General features: G+C 43.0%; 1 protein-coding gene across 3 annotated transcripts in view; it reads left to right on the forward strand.

The window, feature by feature from the left end:
• Nucleotides 1-19,274, forward strand: part of COL24A1 (collagen type XXIV alpha 1 chain) — a 249,765-nt gene that overhangs the window by 14,717 nt on the left and 215,774 nt on the right. For all 3 annotated transcript variants that reach the window (XM_050962090.1, XM_050962091.1, XM_050962092.1), the window contains exons 2-3: nt 3,330-3,394; nt 16,343-17,658. In XM_050962090.1, the coding sequence (XP_050818047.1) occupies nt 3,330-3,394; nt 16,343-17,658 (1,381 nt within the window). The remainder of the gene's footprint in view (nt 1-3,329; nt 3,395-16,342; nt 17,659-19,274) is intronic.

Here is a 19,274-nt window from a genome sequence, read left to right on the forward strand (position 1 = left end):
TTCTATCAGCCATGCAAGAAAGCAGGAAAAGCAGAGCCAAAAAATTGAATAGCTATTTTAAAATATAAATATATACTGCATGTGTGTGTAAAGAAATAGATAACAAAGATATCTGCAGTTTGACTCACACTTATAGGTTGGGATTTTGAATGTTGACCCCATTCTGCTGCCATTTAAATCAATGGTAAAATTTCCAGTGATTTCAGTGAAAGCAGTTAGATCAACAATGAGCACCTTTGAAAATCTCACCTATTATATATGCATATCTCTCTTAGTTGTAGGCAGCAATTAAGGTTACACTCCTGTAGTTACCCAGATTTCTTGTCTATGAACTCTTTTCCATGGCTTAGGTGCCTAAAAAGCACCTACAGTAAATCCATATAAAGACATCTAAACAGGGCCAGCTCCAGGCCCCAGCATGCCACACGCGTGCTTGGGGCGGCACGCCGCAGGGGGCGCTCTGCCGGTTGCTGGGAGGGCGGCAGGTGGCTCTGGTGGAGCTGCCGCAGGCTTGGCTGCGGAGGGTCCGCTGGTCCCGCAGATCCGGTGGACCTCCCGCAGACATGCCTACGGCAGGTCCACCGGAGCCGCGGAACTGGTAAGCGGCAGAGCGCCCCCCACGGTGTGCCGCTGTGCCTGGGGCGGCGAAATTGCTAGAGCCGGCCCTGCACCTAAATAAGACCCTGACTTCCTTTGAAAATAAGGCCTCTTACCTAGTTTGACAATTTGGGGCTTACCTTCTTAAGAACACCATGCAAGCCTTATACAGTTAAAACTTTCCTTTGATTTGTGACAGATTGCATCATAAGGGCATATCTAGCACTGTAGCTATACCTAGTTTAATTTTGTACATATTGCTATTTTTTCCTAAGCATCTGAAATATTATACAGTTAATAGAATATTTAGCCTAATATATCAGTAATGGAGGGTGGTTCTTGGGTGATGCCAGTGTCATTTGCTCAGTCAGCCAAAAAAGAACAAAGATGTTAACCAACTGGAGTATTTTTTTAAAGTATCTTTTTAAAACAAAACACCTTTGATGAATTGTACATGTTGGATCTATAAAATTCACTCCTGCCACATAGTATTACAGGTGTTTGTCTTCAGACAAATCAGTGGCCAGGGGACTCAGACAGATTGGTTTCAGCTGCAGTGAAAATGTGTGTCTTCAGGAAGGACTATATTAGAAGAATGAGCTGTTGAGAATCGTTGCTGTGTATATGTGGGCAGAGCTGATAGTGGGATAATGTGAACAGAATTTGTCTGTAGGAAGCTATTTATTGGTGAATATTTGCTGCGTGTATCCTGTTTGTTGGAAGGGACACTGGTGTTTTCAAAATCAGTGCATCTCCTCTTCCACTAGTATTAGTTAGGAGTAATTCCTTTTAATCCAATGGAGTTACACCACTATAAACCTGTATAAGTGAGAGGCAAATTAGTCTGATATATTTAAATAAAACGTTGGCTTTACCTCTGTTACTAGTAGTATGTCAGTCATCTAACTTACTTTTCCACTTTGTGTTTGTTTTTTTATTTCATTTCATTCACACTTTGGACGATAAAAATAGTCTTTCACTTTGATTCTCCTTCACTAGCATGTTGCTAATGTGTTTGAGTTATGAACATTCTAAAGAAATGTTTAAATCCAAACAAGATACTGTTTTCTCTCGAATTTTTACTAAATCATAGAACCATTTCTCCTCATAGCTCTTGTAAAAACTGATTTGTACAAATTTTGGGCCTAAGGTGACCCTTTAATGAACTCTGAGTGGAAGAAGTCCTTTTGTTTAAACTTTAGCCAGAAGAAGCCTATTTGCTGGTGCTTTTTGAATCGGTTGTTTATCCTGTACTTGACCTTGGCTTACATAATTTGAGCAATAGTCTGATGAAATTGAATCTCATTGAACTACAGGTGTTTAGTTGAGACTTGTAGCTCTGAAGTATATTTCCCCTTTAATTCAGCTGCTACACTGATATAGAGCCTGACCCTGCAAACACATACTGTTGGATCTAGTGTTTATTACCATGAGTAGTCCCATTGAAGCCAATGTGGCTATTCACAGTAATAAGCACTGTGGTAGTAAATGTTTGCAGAATTGGGTCCATATGTACAATAATGTGAAATGTTTGAAGAACTGATATTCTCTTGTAGGGACAATTTTTATTTAATACTGTATAAATAAGAGCTGATACTGTTGTTAACAGGGGTGGCTCTAGATGTTTTGCCACCTCAAGCACGGAGGGTCCGCTGGTCCTGCAACTTCAGCAGACCTCCCACAGGCAAGCCGCGGGGCCAGCGGACCCTCCGCAGGCAAGCCGCCGAAGGCACCCTGCCTGCCGCCCTAGCAGCGACCAGCAGAGTGCCCCCCGCGGCTTGCCACCGCAGGCACGCACGTGGAGCGCTGGTGCCTGGAGCCGCCCCTGGTTTTTAAATTATTTCTAAGTCTGGTTCTTTCACTTTGGAATATCCACCAAAATTAGCAGGATTTAAGAAAGAAATGTAATGTGATAAAATCAAGAGTAAAAATGAACTGAAATTGTAAAATGTCATTATCACAGTTGATTTTCCTTCTGCATTACACAGATTTAGTGTTAATGGACTCTTGCTCAGAAAATCCAGACACATTATTTAACTGGATCTTACTTGATCTATTTTTGTTGCTATCTATGCTCATGGGTCACCTGAGAATACAGGAGTGCCCCTCTGAGCATGGAGTCTTATTCCAAAGATGTTCTATGATTTTTATACCCCTAGGAGAGCATGATACACTGCCTCCTGGGAAACACTAGCAGTTATAACTGGGATCTTGCTCATGCAAGTAGAAAAGAAGGAAGTAAAAGACCTAGGAAATTATTAGTTACTGAACACCATTTTCATTTCTGGATAAACTGATGGAATATGTAATAAAATTGGTAATGGGTACAATGCACCATGATTATGGTGTGTAACGAATTGTCATGTCTTATATTTTCATTACAATAGTATTTTTCTAGAAAGTAGTTTAATATGTAACAGCCTCTAAATATGAAACATATACAATAATATAATTTCAAAATTATATAATTGACTCCGAATCACAAGACAATGTAGAATGTATCTACTGGGTATGTGTTGGTTGAAGTGTGAGGATATATATTATCCTTGACCCTTGTGTGAAACTTCCCATTAGCATCAGTGGAAAGTTCTACAATCTGAGGGTACTATGTTTCTGATCCATAACTAAATGAAGTCAATAGGAGTCTTTTCGTTGACTTCAACTGGCTTTGATTCGGGCCTTCTGTTGATTGGTTAAGAATTTTTTCACATTTAATTTTTTTTTTCTTTTAGGAAAACCCTCCTCCTTTTTCTTGCGATATGCATAGCTGTGGGTGCCGCACAAATGCCAGCACAAGGTGAGAAGACTTCGTTATAAGAGAGTATTTGAATAATCTGCCACTAGAGGGGGGAAAAAGTAAATGGCTTCTGGTAGTAATGACCTTAAATTCAGCTGTTCAAAAGTTCTAATCCAAATGTCAGATAGAGTACAATGAGATCATAAGTTCAAATTAACCATTTGGAAAAGATGACCTTTTGAAAATAACTCAGATTTTCTGTCTATGAAATTGCTTACATATTTAACCAAAGTCTTTATAAAAGAGAAGTCTTGTACAGTGAAAAGGCTTTGATTGTGTCGTCATTATAAGTGGGTGTTCTTGGGGGTGGTGAATTGGGGCTGAGTTACCTTTGCACTTCTTAAGACTTTGCAAGAAAACAAGGGTCTGTAATAAGTGCTTAGTCTAGATGGGCATTATTAGGCAAAAAGTGAAATTTGCATGTTAGCTTATTTTTGTATTCAAATAGATGTTGGTTAGGAAATAGGGTGGTGTTTTGTTTTGGTCTGCGTGGTGCCCTGGGACTGCTAGATGTGAAAGGTTACATCAGAGACAGCTGAGAAACATGCGTCCTAAATTGATGCAAGTTAATGTGTCAGGATGGTAATTTTTGGCTGACAGTAACGGGTCATGGATAGCACTGAGTACCTGTCATGTAAATTGCCCTTCACTGTCTAGGCAGCACACTAAATGACTTCACCTTTAAATAAATGTTCACTCTTGGCAGGTGACTAGACTCATCACAAAGAGAACCAAACCAAATAACTGAAATATGGTTTAAAGAAAAGGACTGATTCCTGATTACAGTGTGCTGGAATCCGTAGGGATGAATCAGCAGCTGAGTACCCACCTCCCCATGTACCACTTTGCACTGTTACCTATGAGTTGCAATATTTTTCTGTTCTCGTTTTCTTCGTGTTGTGTTTTTTGTTCCTGCATGTTTCTTTGTTTCCTTTCTTGCTCTTATTTTTTTCCTCCACTACTTGTTTATTTCTCCCCTGCTCTCTCCATCCTCCCATGGCAAGACTGTCTCCCTATTCTCCCATTCAGCAGCATGCTATATGCTGCCTGGGATGTTGCTCATTTAGTGCTACTCCCAACTGAGCCAAGTTCTGCAACGGAAGAGAAAGAAAGTTTGGCCTTGCAGGCTGAGCCTACAGCCATAGATGTACATGGACTGCTCCCTCGGCCAGCTACATTAGGGGCCACCACAGGAACAGGGAGGGAAGGTGGGTGGATTTAAGGAGTCAGCTTCCACTTTTCCTGAAGCAGCAGAAGTGGTAACAGATACTAGTGGTGGGCTTTGCATTATGGAGTGATGGTAGCTGCGCTATAGTTAAGGATGAAGCTAGCTTCCCTTTCTATATCCAGTTTTCAACCAACCTCTCCAAACTTCTCCAAAAGATACCAAGTTCCCCCAAAATTTCACATGCCACATGTCATCCCCAGGAGGAAATTTTCTGGGAAGATTGGCAAAATATCAGAAAAGGAGTTTTAAAGTTACCGGACTAGCTCCTCAGCTGTAGCCAGAAGAGTGCTCCTACCATTAGGAGGTGCAAATGTGCCCTTTGCTGTCCTTGTAAGCAGCCTGATACCCTGAGGTTAGCTGGGGCTTGTTAGGTGAAGGAATGCCCTGTCTGTGCACCTTGTGCCAGGAGGGGACTGTGTAGAAGCTACTATTGCAGCTCTACACTACTCAGAAATGCCACTAGGAAGGGGAAATCCTGCACTGGCTGCCTGAGGAGTTTTAGGGCTGCTTTGTCTGGGAAAGATTATTTCCTGATTGGGAATTGTCTGGTTCCCTTAACTGTTAATTTTCAGACTTTTCAACCCTTGGGCTGGGTCTTAAATCCATGCAGGGACTGAAGGTGGTAGGTACAGAGTGTGTGTCATGCTGAGCAGGTATCTCAGCAGGAGCATGTTACACTCTTGCTTTGTGATCTGCCTATAAAACCCCAACTGGCCTTGGACCTGCATACTTCCCAGCCTGCTTGTCTCTCTGCCACAGCTAAGATCAGTGGAAGCACTCAAGCTGACACTCCTTGAGCATCAGGGAGGGAGTTGTTGGCAGGGCATTTTATCTTGCCATTTATCCACTCGCATAGCCCTCTCAGCCTAGTAGCTGAGAACCTTTTGGCTTTGGAACTTGCTTCCCACTTGGTCTGAAATCATCCAAGTTTATTAATCCCTAGGGCACACTGAAAAGCTTGCCTTTTACAAGGGATTTGGGGAAGGGGATTTTGCTGAGGAGCTATCATTAGTTAGTTTTCACACCTTTACTTCACTGTAAGTACTATCTAATTCAGTGGTTCTCAAACTTTTATACTGGTGACCTCTTTCACATAGCAAGCCTCTGAGTATGACCCCCCCCTTATAAATTAAAAACCCATTTTTTATATTTAACACCATTAGAAATGCTGGAGGTGAAGCGGAGTTTGGACTGGAGGCTGACATTTCACGAACCCCTCCTCATGTAATAACCTTGCGACCCCCTGAGGGGTCCCGACCCCCAGTTTGAGAACCCCTGGTCTAATTACTGCTGTGTAATGGAGGTTGCTGCAGGTTTTATGTTTATATTGGTGGGTTTAAAATGATTGCCAAGGATGCCTAGAGCTTAGGACACACACTTATTCTTAGAAGTCTATGTAGATAAAATACAGTGGAAAAGTGATTTGGAATCATGCGATTTTTCTACCCCAGCCTCATGCTCCCAGGTTAAAGGAAAAAGCAGATCGGAGGAGCCATTCTGATGCATCAAGAAGAATTTGTTCCATATATTTCACATCCACATAAGCATATGAACTTTCAAAGGTGTTTGTTTGCCCCTCTATGAACATGAATATAAGAATGGCCATACTGGGTCAGACCAAAGGTCCATTTAGCCCAGTATCCTGTCTTCTGACAGCTGTCAATGCCAGGTGCCCCAGAAGGAATGAACAGAACAGGTATCATCAAGTGATCCATCCCGTTGGCCATTCCAAGCTTCTGGCAAAGAGAGGCTAGGGACACCATTCTAATAGAATTAATTGTTAAGCGCACACTGCAAAGTGAAAAGAATCCCCAAAATTGCATTAAAAGATAGCGAAGGTTGTAATTTAACCCATCAAATGTATAGAAGTTTTCAGAATAACATCATTACTTAGGCACAAGAGAACACGTTATTGTTCTTGTACTGAACCTTATTGTGACCACTTATTCAGAGCCTGATCCTTAATTATGAAGTCCATTTTTTTTTCTTGGCTTAGGTAACAAACTTAACATTCTTATATTTGAATTTCTTTTATAACATGTTTCATGAAGAAATCTTGCTGCAGGTATCATTACACTCTTGTAGACATTACCCCCTTTGTAGCTGATATCCGTTCTATGTAACTCAATGGGAAATCTCCTTAAATGAAAATTCCCCCTAAAGCAGATGTCCTATGCAACACTTCAGTTCTATTTAAGTCCTATATTAAGGGCTTAGTTGGGACCAAAATAATACATTTGACATTGCGATGGCAGCCTGCTCCAGCATTAATTTTGCCTAGCATGTGGTTCTTTGAGATAGTAATATAAAAGGCTGTAAAAAGTAGTTATACATACAAAGTCACTGATTTATAAAAGTTTTCTGCTTTAAAACGTATGTGGGGTTATTTTAAATAGGAAAAGGCATCAGGACATATTGAGATGCCCATGCTTGCAAAATTTCAGTTCCTAAAAATCTCTCTTTAAGAAGTCGCTTAAATGTATGGTAGATTGCAGAACGATTTGTGAGGAACCATATTGTGAAAGAGAAAATTGCTTAGATTTCTCAGAATCAAAAGAAATTCAAAGAAAGAAGCAGCAAAATGTCAGACAATTCAAGCAGCCTATCCCTGTGTCAAACTACATAGCAGATCCAGAGATAGTACTAAGCTGCTCACAAAATTATCTAGGGAGTTTGCCAAAGATTAGATGCCACCCATTAAGAATATCTTAGTGCCTGGTTTCTGATTGATATGTTGAAAGGAGAGGTTATATTGGTAGTTATTCTGCCAAACATCGTGTTTCTGGGTGGAGTAATTAATATGCATTCCCTCCTCTCTCGTTCTTACAAGGCGGCTATGCACACATTGCTTGAGAAGCAATGCATTGTGTAAATGTCCTTGCATGCACCGGGCCTAAGCCACAAGTCAGTCTGGGGAACTCTGCATGCGCAACCCACAGGTCTAATTGGTACTCACTGCCAGGGCCAGCTCCAGGCACCAGCATTCCAAGCTGGTGCTTGGGGCGGCATTCTGCAAGGGGCAGCAGTCCCTGTTGTTTTGCCCCCCAGCAGCGCGCCGAATTGCCACTGTGGACGGTGGGGGCAGTCCGTGCGCCGTTAGGGCAGCAGGTGTGTTTCCGCGGTGAGGGCAATTCGGCGGCAGATTCTATGTTTAGCTATCCGAGGCGGCTTCAGCTAAACATAGAAGCTTCTGCTGAATTGCTGCCGCAGCGGAAATGCGCCTGCCACCCTAAGGGCACACGGACTGCCCCCGCCGCCCACAGTGGCAATTCGGCGCGCTGCTTGGGGCAGTGAAAACTGTAGAGCCAGCCCTGTTCACTGCTTCACTTAGTCCGCTGGGTCTCAAGCATCAGTCAGAGGAGTGGCTCCCCATGTTAACGAAAACCTGATGCAGCATAGGGAGGGCTTAGCAACTGGACTTGCACAGTGATGTTGAGCTGGCCAGTCGCATTTACCCACTGCAGAGTTGACCAAACAGCTAGAAGGGTACATTCCTGCATCCTAGGAGGGCTGAAGTGGTGAGGACACCCCAAGTAGCTCGTCCTCTAGGGTAACCGGACAGCAAATGTGAAAAATTGGGATGGGGTAGGGGGTAATAGGAGCCTATATAAGAAAAGATCCAAAAATTGGGACTGTCTCTATAAAATCGGGACATCTGGTCACCCTATCTTCCTCACAGCTGCCATGAGTGGCAGGGATAGCAAAAAGAGATAAGAGAGACATAGGTGTTGGAACTAAAGGTACTGGGGGTGCTGAAACAACCCCTGACTTAAAGCGGTTTCATCATACACAGGGTTCACAGTGTGGTTCAATGGCTCTCAGCACCCCCACTGTACAAAATGTGCCAGCCCTCCTGAAGGTAGGATGGAAATGCAGAGCCATAAAACAATCAGAGTGTTGTATCCTGACACTGCTACATAGTGATTGCTGCAGTTTATATGTCACTGTTGCCACACAACACTGCAGTTTCAATCTCTTGTGCTGTCATTATTTGGGGCTGATTATATATGATTATATATCTGCTGGTGAACTGGGCATCCAGGTCACCCGACTCCCAGTGCGGTGCCTAGAGCTGGTTGAAAATTTTCTGGCAATGTATTTTTCAGTGGAAAATGGCTTTTTGGTGGATGTTTACACTGTGACATGTTAACATCCATTTCTGGCAATTTTTTGAGGTTTTAGATGAAAAACACAAAAAACTTTAAATTTTGCAGTTTTCAGTGACCAAAAACTGGGGGGAGAGGCTGTTGGTTTTTCAGTGGTCTTCACTACTATTGGTGGATGGGGCCACAAAGGGATAGGGAAGAGAGAGAGCCAAAGTTTATTCCACCCCCCTCCGCCATACACCCAGTGGTGGAACAACTCAATGAATTTTGCAGGGCATTAGGGAAGAAGGAGAAAAGCATCAGGCTGCAAAAGCCATAGCAATTTGTGTGACAAATATGCTCGTATTTACTGGGTAAAAGAGTAAGTGAAGACAGATGATGTGCAGACATACGTAAGGGAAAACAACTGACCTTTAATGGATATAGAAAAATAATGGCTTTCATAATGGAGAAAGAGTTCAGAGGATTACCTGTCACTAAAACCCATGATGAATTGTGAAAGCTAAAACCAAACTTGATGTATTCAAAAGCGACCAAAAAACCCACACACCTGACCAGAAATCAAATACTCAGAACAGTTTGTAGCTGCATGTTAGGACATAGACAGTGTAAGTATGGCAGTATAGTTGGGGTGATTTGTTGCTACTTAATCTTTTGTGTCATTTTTTATTCATTCTGCGCTTACTTTGTGTTTAGCCCTCTCCTGAGCTATCACTTGTTCAGAGGGAACTAGTATATTGCTGGTGTAAAAAACATTTATGCTTTCTTTTTCACAAGGATCTTTGGTTATTTTCCTTTTTCCATTATTCTTTTATGATGGAATTAGAGAGATTCTTTTTTCCATTCTTTGAAACAAGAAAAGCTAAATTTATCCTGCTTTTGTGTCTCAGCAAACTAAGAGAATAGCTTCTAAAAACTCTTGGAGCATCAGGTACTTTTCAAAATAAACAGAATGAGGAACCAAGAATTGAGCACAATTTCTCTATGGTTGTTGGCACAGATACTAACATGATTTTCACTCCCACTCACGCTGACTTTAGAAAGTTTGTGTGCTGCGGATTTCAAGTGTTTCAGCAAATAGTCCACCTTTTAGCTCACCTCTACTGTGATGTCCATGTTTACTCTTCTCACTTGCTTAAATGACAACCAGATTCACCAATGACATTTCCACCCATACAGTTTATTGAGGAAAATGCCATGAAATGAAAATGAATATTATTTATTTTAGAAATCATAAGGATAAAAACACTGCAAGGTTACAGTACTCATGTTGATGGATAAGGATATTTAACTTGGAGCTTTGCAGTCACAGGATGCTTGCCATCTTAGACCTTTCTCCATTTAATATGCAAAATGACTGCTGCTCATTATCTTATTTATTAATAATTTCTTTTAAAGCTCTGTAAACTGAAATCTTTGAGTCATCCACCAAATAGTCTTCCCAGACTACCTCCCCCCAATGTATCACAACAACGAGCTAGAAGGATAAACTCTAGAGGTGGGAGTGCAGCTCAAATTCCATGGCCCTTCAGTTCTTCACCTGTTAGGTTCCAGTTATAGTGATGATTTTTGTGATTTGGGCACACATACTGAACTGTTGACGACGACAAAACTCATTCCCACAGGCAGTGATGAGCTCCCAAAATCCTAATAACTGGTTCCCTACTGGGTCCTCAGCAGCACTTCGGTGGCGGGGTGGGTGGGCGGGGTCTTCACTCACTCCAAGTTTTCGGCGGCATTTTGGCGGCAGGTCCTTCACCCGGAGCGAGTGAAGGACCTGCTGCCAAAGTGCCACCAAAGACTTGGTAGGGAAACGCGCGGTGAATACAAGCCCCATGTGCCTGTCTCCCCCATCCATCTGACCCCAACCCATGTCCTGCCGCCCCGACTACCCCCTCAGAACCCGCAACGCACCTCCTCCACTCCTTGTCCCTGACCACCCCCTCCTGAGACCCTCCGCCCTAACAGCCCCGCAGGACCCAACCCCTTACCCAACTTGCCCCGCTCCCTGTCCCCTGACTGCCCCGACCCAATCAACCACCACCCCGACAGACCCCTGGAACTCCCACACCTACCCACCCCCCCCATTCCCCATCTCCTGACCACCCCCCAGAAACTCCACCCCCTCCAACTGCTCCCTGCCCCTTATCCAACCCCTCCTCCCAGCCCCGGCCCGGCCCCTTTACCATGCTGCTCAGGGCAGCGTGTATGGATGCTGTATGGCCCGCTGGAGCTTGCAGCCCCACCCCCTTACCATGCTGCTCAAAGCGGCAGGATCTGCAGAACTGCCCAGAGCACTGGCGCCGGCAGTGTGGTGTGCTGGGGCTCTGCGAGGGCTGGGGAAGCAGGGGAAGGGCTGGGGGAGCCTCCCCAGCTGGGAGCTCAGCTGGGCCAGACAGGATGGTCCCGTGGGCCAGATGTGGCCCATGGAGTTTGCCCACCTGCCGGCCCCTTTAACAACCGGTTCTACACCATCTTCTAAATTGAACAACCAGTTCTTGCGAACTGGTGCGAACCGGCTCCATCTCACCACTGCCCACAGGCCACTGAATAGCCATCATGAAGTAATAACTTTTGGTCATTGATCTGGGGACGAAAGGGTCTATATCCTATTACAAATCCTCTGAGCTATCCAGTCAACCAATATGGGCCAGATTCTGGCTGGTTCTTAAATGGGTGCACCATAGTGGGAGTGGGGGCATATAAGGAGCTGTGGTCCCCCTTCCACAGCCCATGCAAGGGCCAGTGTAATCCCTGCACTCTGGATCTACTCCTTTGGTGGTGCACAGTACCCTAAAGAAGCCTGGGCCAGAGCTTCATTTTTCCCTCCCCATGCCAAACACAACACGCACTGGCCAAAGGGGCAGGTTGGCTGCACTGGAGGGAGTGTACTGCACCCATCTAAGGAGTGTGGCAGCAAAGTAGCCTCTAAGCTCTGGAAGAAATTCTGGCTCTTTGAAGCACAATGCCTCCTAGTGTTTCCCTAGGGCAGTGTGGCACCTCACAGCACTGCTGTCCCTTTCTCTGGGCTAAGTGTATCTGACACAATCAAGCTCTGTGGTAATACTGTGCTGATGCATTTTTAAGAGGGAAGCTCTTACCTAGGTTATTGAGGGCCTCCTTCCTGTGCTGTATTTCTAAAGGCAATAGGATTGTATTAAGTCCATCAATGTCATCTTTACATTTGAACTGCCTGACTTTGGGCAGTTGTGTTATTACTTCAGAGGGAGGTACAGTATTTTTAATGGACAATGATTTTAAAAAATAATTAATAGCCCACTTTGTTTGAGCCATCTCTGATTTATCCTTCAAAGCTGATCCTTCTGACAAAGTCCATGCTTATGCATGTCATTTTGCAAACACAAACACAATCCATCACAAATGTAAGGTGTTTATAGCGTTAGAATGTGCCATTTAGGCACAGGCAGGAATTAGGAGGACACTGCCCCTGGGGGTAGCACCAAACCTTTTGTAGGGTGCAATTTGTTCCATCCTGTGCAGCCAACTGCCTCAGCTGGCCACTACATAGAGGCGTCAGAGCCATGGCTGCTGCCTCCTTTGGGGTGTCATTTCCTCAGGGGAGCACCTGCACTCCCCAGAGCATAGGAACTATAATTTTACCTGGTCTTTGCAAGAGCAATGCAAGTGCTTCTTCCCCCTGTGCACACATGTCATGACTAAGCAGAATCTAGCCCATGGCAAATCATGATTTTTCATTACCAGATGCATTAAATTTGGCAGTTGCATAGCAATCAAGTGTTTGCTATTAGTTTATGATGGATTAAAATACAGCCTGGATAAATTACCACATATACTTGTTCATTAGCCCGTTTGTTTATAAGCTGACCCCCCAAGATGGATAGGTAAAAATAGCAAAAACTGTAAGACACTTTCATAAGCCAGCCCTGTATTTCAGGGGTTGGCAAACTTTGGCTCCTGGCCCATTAGGGTAAGCCGCTAGTGGGCCTGTGTCATAAACAGATAGCTAAGGGTTAATGTCTCTTTCACCTGGAAAGGGGTAACAAAAAACACCTGACCAGAGGACCAATCAGGAAACAAGACTTTTTCAAATCTGGGTGGAGGGAAGTTTTGGGTGTGAGTTCTTTGTTCTTTGTCTTGTGTCTGTGCCCTCTCGGCTCTGAGAGTGATTTTTCTATCTCCAGGCTTTCTAATCTTCTGTTTCCAAGTTGAAAGTACAAGGATAGTAAGACAATAGGTTTATATTGTTTTTCTTTTGTATTTACATGTGTGTAGTTGCTGGAATGTTTTAAATTGTATTCTTTTTGGATAAGGCTGTTTATTCATTTTTTTCCTTTAAGCAATTGACCCTGTATATTGTCACCTTAATACAGAGATATTTTATGTCCTTTTTCATTCTTTTTATATAAAGCTTTCTTTTTAAGAGCTGTTGGGGTTTTTCTTTAGTGGGGACTCCAGGGAATTGAGTCTGCAGCTCACCAGGGAATTGGTGGGAGGAAGAAGTCAGGGGGAAAATCTCTTTGTGTTAGATTTACTAAGCCTGACTTTGCATACCCTCTGGGTGAGGGGGAAGAGAGATTAGCTCTCTCGGTGCTTGTCTTTCAAGGGCTTGAAACAGGGAGGGTAGAATCCCTTTGTTTAGATTCACGGAGCTTGCTTCTGTATATCTCTCCAGGAACCCAGGGAGGGAACACCTGGAGGGGAGGAGGGAGAAGGGAAATGGTTTATTCCCCTTTGTTGTGAGACTCAAGGAATCTGAGTCTTGGGGTCCCCCAGGGAAGGTTTTGGGGAGACCACAGTGAGCTAGGCTCTGTATAATTCCTGGCTGGTGGCAGCAATTACCAGGTCCAAGCTGGTAACTAAGCGTGGAGGTTTTCATGCTAACACCCATATTTTGGACGCTAAGGTCCAGATCTGGGAAGAAATGTTATGACAGCCTGGACGTTTTGTTTACCTGGAGCGTTCACAGGCATGGAGCCCCTCAGCTCCCAGTGGCCGCAGTTCACCGTTCCCAGCCAATGGGAGCTGCGGGATGTGGCACCACTTCCCGCAGCTCCCATTGGCTGGGAACGGTGAACTGTGGCCACAGAGAGCTGAGGGGCTCCATGCCTGTGAACACTCCAGGTAAACAAAATGACAATGTATTAGATATTCAATTCAATGATTCCATACAGTTTAAAATCATCAAATTTTGGTGTAGACCCGTTTATAAGCTGACCCCACTCTTTGATGTGTCAGTTTTTTACCAAAAATATTCAGCTTCTGAATGAGTATATACGGTAATTACTTTGTGGCATCCTAAGAAATTGTCAGGTATCTAAGATTTTCTCCAAAGATATGCTTTCCGTTGCCCTGGTCTGTGCTGGCTACCTGCCAGTACAATCTTGGCACTACTGCAAACTCTCTAACATGACTAGAACCACTGCAAGGTGTGTAATTAATTTTCAAGCTGTACAGTGCACTCAGGTTTATGCTTTTGGTTCCAATTTTTAAAACACTTCCAAGGAAATCTCCAGCTTTTTTGTATTATCTTTAGAAACTGAGCCAAGATGTATCTATTCTTAACATTTGCTACTAATATGCTCAGTAAACAGAGAGTGGGAGAGCTGGAAAAGGAAATCTAATATTGTGAATACCCATTTGTTTCAATTGCTGTCTTTTAATTTTATTTGTAGCTGTGCATCCACTCCCTTAACCTTGGCAGAAATCCTTAGCCTCCACTGGCCACTCCCAATTTCATTGAAACCACTTAATAGTTAAAAAGCCTCAGCTTTATTTACATAATGCAAACACAAATTACATAGCACAAAGTACCCTCTGCCAAAATACGATGGAAAATGTTAATCTCTCCCCAGTCAGGAGTAATAGCTTGGTCCCACTGTTGGATACCAAACAAATTCAGCCAGAGGCCTACTCTCTCATTTCTATTAATTGATCAGAATATATTCATCCTCTGGGAGGAAATAGGCTTTTATTCCCCATCAGGGCCAAAAGTAGTTTGTACAGCAAGGATCCTTCTGAAGTGACCCACACAGTTGTAGCAGCAATCTCGTGAGTGCTACATGTTAATGGATTACAACATTTTTCTCTCTTCCACTATAATGCAATCCTAGTTTAAATCATTTCTGTATAGCTGCAGCCTCTTGATCAACAGAAGGGATGGGGGCAGGATGGGGACTTTTTAGCCTAAGAGCTAAACGATGGAGAGCACTGGCACTTTTGTTCTGCTGATTCCCCTCCCTTACCTGGCCTATTTCTCCTTTGCATGGTCAGAGTGCTTCTGCATGGTTTACCTCCTTTATGCCCTTTATGAGTAAACTCAGCAGAGGAAGAGGAGTACAAATGTTGTCATTGAGCTGCCACCCTTTGTCCCTCTGGGGAAATCTTTATTTTCTTCTTCCTCTGACTGTCCCGTGGCACAGATATCTGCAACTGAGGGCTATCCCATTCCTTCTAAGCCAGCCTCATTACTGCGTGGTGGGTGGGGCACCCTGATGGAATGGCAGCAGCTCTCCTCCTCACGTATCAAATGCAGCATATCCACAATACGCTCAATATCTCCGCTGTCAGGCTTACCTCTCTGCCTAACTGGAGGTTCCCTTATTGTACTTGGTGAGCTGTTGCTGTGCTAATGTGCTGGTCATCTGTCTTTAACAAAATTCTACCTTGTCTTTTCAATAATGCAATTTATGCCACAGGGTAAAGCATTGTAGCATGAGAGGTTAACAGAAAAAAGTGCAGCATGTTTTATCTAATTTAAAAGAAGTATTTTAAAGGAGGGTACTGTGGTGCTATGTAAGTAATCCATGACCTCTTGCCAGCTTGAAAGTGGCAGATTAGTAGTGAGGATGTGAATTTAGAGTAAGTGGGGATTCTGCTTTCAGTCTGTTGGAAAATGGAGAGAGGACAGGAATTGGGAACTGTTCCATTTTGTAAATTAGCTGCTCCATGTTTTAAGTTTTGGGAGCTTGTTGGAGTGTAAAATGCTGTGAGAGTGTTCTCACCAAGTCGTAATCCCACTGTAGTACTGGGAATAAATGTACATGGACAGTTCTCAGTCTCCATGCTATACAGCAGCAGGAGTTATGGCTGGGGAGAGTTCTTGGCAACATGCCTACATTGGGGTCATTCTATCGAAGCCAGGGGAGTGTAAGGCCAGGACCAAAGTGGAAGCATGGGTCCTCTCTGCCTCAATTCCTGTCAAATTTGGGAGTGGGACTTTTGCAAAGAGGGCAACTCCTCCCTCCCACCCATAGGATAATAATGTGCATGGTGTGTGGGGGTGTCTCTATGAAGGAATCATCACACAGATTCCTCCCCTCATAGCACTTCCAGTGGGTGAACCGAGTGAGGAGACAAGCTGGGTCTCAGGTTTTAAAAAACAACTTGGGGATTGTTTTGTTCATTAGTTTAGCTGACTTTAGTCAGGTTTCTGCTCTCCATTTAAATCATTGACTGATGTATCTTACTTTGGGATTTAGTGACCTAACAGTATACAGTACATTCATTCTGTGAAATATAATTGTATTCAGATGCTGGTATTGGTATTAGCGTGTGTGTGTGTCTATATGCTATATATGCATATGAATGAAATAAAACAATAATACATCCTCTCCCTTTTTGTTTCTTTTGCAGGCATAGATGTTCTTCACCAGTTAGGCCTTGGTGGGAAAGACACACAACATCCATCAACAGTGTCTACAATGCCCTTGTCGTCTGTTCCATTACCTCAGGGGGTTCACTTAACAGCATCAGGCGTTGTTTTAACCGGAGATGCTCACATTGAATCCCCTATCACTCAAGTCATACCACCAAGTCTAGGAAATCAGTTCACATTATTGATTGGGCTACACTCTTATAGAGTAAACAATGCTTTTCTTTTCAGTATTAGAAACAAAAACAGACTGCAGTTTGGTGTACAGTTGCTACCAAGGAAGGTAGTGGTATATACTGGAGGGAAGCAGTCTGTATATTTTGATTACAGTATTCATGATGAACAATGGCATTCGTTTGCTATTGATATTAGAGACAAGACAGTGTCAGTGTTTGCTGAATGTGGAAAGAAATATTACAGCAGGGAAATACTTTCTAAAGTACAGATATTCGATTTGGATGGTTTGTTTACCTTAGGACGGATGAACTCTCAGTCTGTCAGCTTCGAAGGAGTAATATGTCAACTGGATATTATCCCCTCTGCACAAGCCTCTGCAAACTATTGTAAATATGTAAAACAGCAATGTCGCCACGCTGAAACATACCGATCTCTGCCAGCACCTCCCGACACATCAGCTGGGGTGTCTGTAAACTTTCCGAGCAAACAGTTTGGTGACAACAACCAATCTGAACATAAATCATGGTACTCACAAAAAGAAGCATTAAGCCTTCCTAGTAACAACACTGCACCAATCCATACCCTACCTGAATCCTTAGCATTAAGAACTGTTACTCCATCGGAGCTTGTAAAATCTGAACCTCAGTCCACAACAATTAGACCTGAAGCAAATGTCCAGGAAAACTTCAGTCTGTCAATTCATCAACAGGGCTTGATCAAAAAGAGGAACGGCACCAAAAAAAACCTGGGATCATCTCAAAATAGTTCAGATAATGCCACAGAAGATGCAGGCAGAAAAAGTGAGCTCTTCCTCATTTCTCATGTAAAACAGAGTAAGATCAAAGATGCGAAAACACAAGTAAAGGCCAAGCAGCATTCAGACGAACCCCTGGAAATGCAGCAAATCTTAAACACCACATTATACAGGGCTTCCGTAGACCTGTCTTTGGATAATCAGCTCAATCCATGGGAGGAAGGTGCATTTGATGCTGACGAGACTTATGATGCAGAAAACGGTTATGAAATTGATGTTGAAAGTTACAGTTATGATTATGAAGATCTTAACAAAATGTTTGAAATGGAGAATACAAGAGGGCCAAAAGGGGAAACCGGACCTCCGGTAAGTTGTCTTTATTATAAACATTAATATACTATAGTAACACACATTTAACAGAAGAGTCTGAAATAAGCCCTGAAAAGTATGTCAAAACTGAGACAGAAACTTCTTAATGTGCTGCATAAATGTGTGGTTGCCATCAGATGTGCTGTCCAGAATGTAATTTTGGCATAAATGTATTTTTTTTATACACTGACAGAGTATGAAGATGCTCAGTTCTGGTAAAATGATAAGCAAACCAGATATATTGCCTTTTTTATTTGAAATGCAGCAAGATATTTATAACTGCACTAGATATAAATAGCTACTTAATAAAATCATAGGGTTAATGCATATAGTACATAAGTGTTAAGACTAAAGCATGACCAAAATGGATAAAATGAACCAAAGAAAAGAATTTGTTATAAGAATGATATAAGATTCTCAGATGAGCAGCACTCTTAGGGTATGTCTACACTGCAGTTAGACACCCATGGCTGGCCGATGCCAGCTGACTTTGGCTAAGGGGCTGTTTAGTTGCAGTGTAGACATTTGGGCTTGGGCTGCAGCCTGAGCTCTGGACCCTCCCATCTTGCAGGGTCCTGGATCCCCGGCTCCAGCCTGAGCCTGAATGTCTGCACCACAATTAAACAGCCCCTTAACCCAAGCCCTGCAAGCCCAAGTCAGCTGGCATGAGCCAGCCACAGGTTTTTAATTGCACTGTAGACATACGCTTAAAGGTTATAATCACATGATGGAAAACAGTTTATTCAGGTAGAAAATATTTGCATGAGACAGAACACAAAATCTAAATCAGGAACTCCATTCCTGTGGGATCTGAGTATAACCATATATTTAGAGCATTCTGACATTAATTAAAATTCTAATTATTGAGGCCACTCTGTAGCCCAAGCCCCTAGGGCAGGGGTTCCCAAACTTGGTTCATGGCTTGTTCAGGGTAAGCCTCTGGCGGGTCCGAGATGCTTTCTTTACTTGAGCGTCAGCAGGTACAGCTGCTCGCAGCTCCCCTTGTCCAAGGTATGGTGAACCACAGTCCCTTACTTTGCAGTTCCATCACAAAATGCATTTCATTAATATTGTGATAAGCAACTTCTGAAATGTATGAAAATTCATGTTTGTATTTCTTTACTGTGAACTTAATTGTCCTCTTATTTTATATGTGCAATATCCAAACACCTTCCTAATATATGCAGATAGAAACTAATTTATGTGAGATTGCAGGCAGACTGTAGAATGTTTCCCAACATGCTTAACTTGAGTAATATGATAGTTGATTCTTATTTGAGTTTCTGGTTGAGCTCCAGAAACCATAGCAGGGAGTAGATAATTCCACTTGTGCTCCTCTGTGTGTTTGTGGTTATTACTGGAAAGTTATTTGATATATGTCAGGCAGCCTCTAATATGTTTGAATAAGTCCATAAATTTAGTGTGTGTATTCTCTCTCAGCGCAGCAAACATCTTTTCATAAAACTAGTCATCAGCAACTAAAAATCCTATCTAAGAGCCCAATTTCTACTTTAAACAAGATCCAGATGCTAAGGGTTAGAGAGACAAATGAGAAACGATGTGTTAAAAATGTAATTTAAAGATAATTCATGAGTGGTCTCGCTTGCTTGCCC

The sequence above is a fragment of the Gopherus flavomarginatus genome, chromosome 7, assembly GCF_025201925.1.
Source record: "Gopherus flavomarginatus isolate rGopFla2 chromosome 7, rGopFla2.mat.asm, whole genome shotgun sequence".
NCBI lineage: Eukaryota > Metazoa > Chordata > Testudines > Testudinidae > Gopherus > Gopherus flavomarginatus.